This window comes from Dinoponera quadriceps, unplaced genomic scaffold (assembly GCF_001313825.1).
Source record: "Dinoponera quadriceps isolate SergipeBrazil2010 unplaced genomic scaffold, ASM131382v1 scaffold2503, whole genome shotgun sequence".
Lineage (NCBI taxonomy): Eukaryota > Metazoa > Arthropoda > Insecta > Hymenoptera > Formicidae > Dinoponera > Dinoponera quadriceps.
This window is the reverse complement of record NW_014556563.1, coordinates 1,722-4,627: the sequence shown is the minus strand read 5'-3', so window position 1 is coordinate 4,627 and position 2,906 is coordinate 1,722. Positions and strand designations below refer to the sequence as shown.

At 43.8% G+C, this 2,906-nt stretch overlaps 1 protein-coding gene across 11 annotated transcripts in view; it reads left to right on the top strand.

Moving 5' to 3' along the window:
• The window catches only part of LOC106747844, a 33,922-nt gene extending 32,179 nt beyond the window's left edge, over nucleotides 1-1,743 (top strand). For all 11 annotated transcript variants that reach the window (XM_014625774.1, XM_014625770.1, XM_014625781.1 and 8 more), the window contains one exon: nucleotides 1,319-1,743. In XM_014625774.1, the coding sequence (XP_014481260.1) occupies nucleotides 1,319-1,490 (172 nt within the window). In that variant the 3' untranslated portion in view covers nucleotides 1,491-1,743. The remainder of the gene's footprint in view (nucleotides 1-1,318) is intronic.
• The last annotated feature ends 1,163 nt before the right edge of the window (nucleotides 1,744-2,906 follow it).

Here is a 2,906-nt window from a genome sequence, read left to right as displayed (position 1 = left end):
GGGGGGGGGGGGGTAGAAGAGGGGTAAAGGGGATAGTGTACGCGATCGCACAGTTTCCTCTTATCGAAATGAATATTGTAATTTCCAACCGACTTTCCCTGGCGACGCAGGTTTTCCGTTTTTTCCCCCCCTCTCCCCCCTCTCGCTCGTTCCCTTTCTCCGTGTCCTCTCTTTTTCCCTCCCTTCTTTTATTTCCGTCGCGAGACCATGCCCGCTCGAGGATTTATGTCGCCGCTTCCTTCGGCCTGCGAGAGAATTTACGTGCGTACATACGTACGGGGCAGGAAGTCACGGATTCGCGGACCGCGGCGATTGGAGGAGACGCGCGCGCTCTACTTCCGGTCGGCGCTAATTTTCATCCAGCCCGCGCGGCAAATCCGAGGGGATTCGCGAATCACCCCCTCCTCCTTTCCCCCGAGTCATTCGAAATCATAACACGTGCTTTTTCGCGCGATTTGTATTTTTACGTTTGCGGGCTTCGCGTAGGAACGAACGGACGGGCGAACGAACGAGCGGGCATATACATACATGCATACATACCGGGGCGAATACATACGCCGGCCGGCCGGCCAGCCACGCGTCGCTATTTCCGAGCGGCAGCATTTTTCTGGAAGATTATTGGAAAAATGATGGCGGCGTTTTTCCAAGCGGCAAACATCTCTCCGCTTAGACCATCGCGTCCGATAAATTCGCAATGCCTCTCCGCGAGTTTTCTCAATTATGAATATACGTACGTGCATATCTGGAACCCGTCTCTTTCGTTCCCCCTCCCCTTTTCTCCCTTTCTCTCTCTCTCTCTCTCTCTCTCTCTCTCACTCGCTCGCTGTATCGATCTTTGTGTGTGCGCGTGTAGTCGCGCGATCTTTGTATCAATAGTACTTCCGTCACGTCAAACATCCTATATATATATATATATATATATCCGGTATATATGTATATATATATGCGCGTATATGTATATAGCGGGTAGTGTATCTTGCAGTATCTCGAAACTCCCGTAGTATTTGCGTCTACTTCGTGAAACTCGAGAAGATAGTAATTTCAAGCTCGTCGGCTTCGCGAGTGTTTATCCGGGAGCGCGGCGCCGCGCGCGGGACATACGTGGAATATTCATAACGCTCTTGCGTTACCACCTTCCTCCCGCTGTAAATGACTTGCAAATGTTTCGCTAATTACAAGAGAACCGGAGGCGCGCGCGCCCGGCTGATCAGCGATGCGAAACGAATCAGCGGCGGCGGAGAGCCGCGAAATCGCAAACGACCGCGTAGAGACTCTCTCAATTCTTCTCACCAGCTCGTTTTCGCTTTTATTGTTAAAGGCGGGAACTACGGCGCAGGAGGGAGGAGTGCGAGGCCTTCCTGAGGAGCAACGAGAGCTCTCCGGCGCCCTTCGATCCCGCCAGCAACCACGTCAACAGAGTGGCTCGGTTAATCTCGGACGGTCAAGGAGGTACGTTCTCTCGCAATTCCTCCGCGAGCTCCGATTCGTGAACTCGCGAAACTCATTTTGCCCGAGAATCCTCCGATGCGATCTTCTCTCGTATGCGCCTTACCGTTGCGATCGGAGCCACCTGTGCGCGTTTCGAGCCTGCTTACGTGTGTACACGGTCAAAAATGTTGTGTTAATCACGTTGACGCAAAATAAAATTTTGCATCCTAACTGAAATTGGTGTCACTTTAAGGTGAATATGTTAAAAAGTAACATGTTGACGAGGTAAATGCGTTAATTTAATGTACATTACTTTTAAACATATTTACAAACAATTTAAACATATATACAATCACCACGTTAAAGTAACGCAAAAGTTTCGGTGGGCCGCTTTTAACACGAAATTTCTCACTGCGTAAGGCTGAGAGTCGCGCAGGTAAACAACTTACACTGTGGAAAATAACCCGCAGGAAGAAATTGATTCATAATTCTCCTAGATACATAGGTTCCGATTAAAATATACGAAGTTGTTCCAAAATAAATTCACTTCACTACGATAGCAATCGGAAATCTCATTCTTGTTTCAAACATGGGATAAAGCTTCTTTTCCGCGATGCTGATTGGCTATAAGCTGCGTCTTGCTTTTTGCCGCCTGCGATGTTGTCATCGCCAGAGTCGATAGTTTGACCAAATATCGCATTAGAAAGTTAAGATAGCTGGACCTGTGACAATACCGTTAGAGAAATAATGGTTAATAGAACACGAAAAAGCTGGAAAAATGTGTGCTAAATATTTATGAACATGTTTTATTATATATAGCTTTGACGTTATAGCAAGAAAATGGTTAATAGAACACGAAAAAGCTGGAAAAATATGTGCTAAATATTTATAAACATGTTTTATTATATATAACTTTGACGCTATAGCAAGAAAATATTGCTCAAACAACATAATGTTTAAAAATTCATAAAAAACGAATTATTTTACGCGTTTGGACGAATAATATTTTTGACTGGGTCTCTCCATATTGGGCATATATTTAAAAATATGTCACCCAATAAGCAAGAAGTCATTAACACAACATTATTGCAATGATATTTTATAATATGTAACGTTTTCAATTATGCAGTTCTTAATTTTATGTATAACGTTACAACGTTAAGTTAACGATATTTGACGAGATGATAAAGATAACTAAGATAATTGAGTATAATAGAAGTAATTATATTTTAATTATTGATGTATTAGGTTGGTGCGTATGAAATGTCGGATTCTCTTTACATGCGGACGTTTTCCTCCCTGTTTTCGTTATACTTTTGTTTTTGGCATAACCTCATTCATACTCGTATTGTCCATTGCCAGAGACTCATTTCAACAAAATAGGTTTTCTCGAAGGTCTTCCCTTTTTTATTTCTTTTGAGTTTATTACCGATATGAATTCTGCCGACATTCGCGTCATTTTCTTATATGAGTACAAA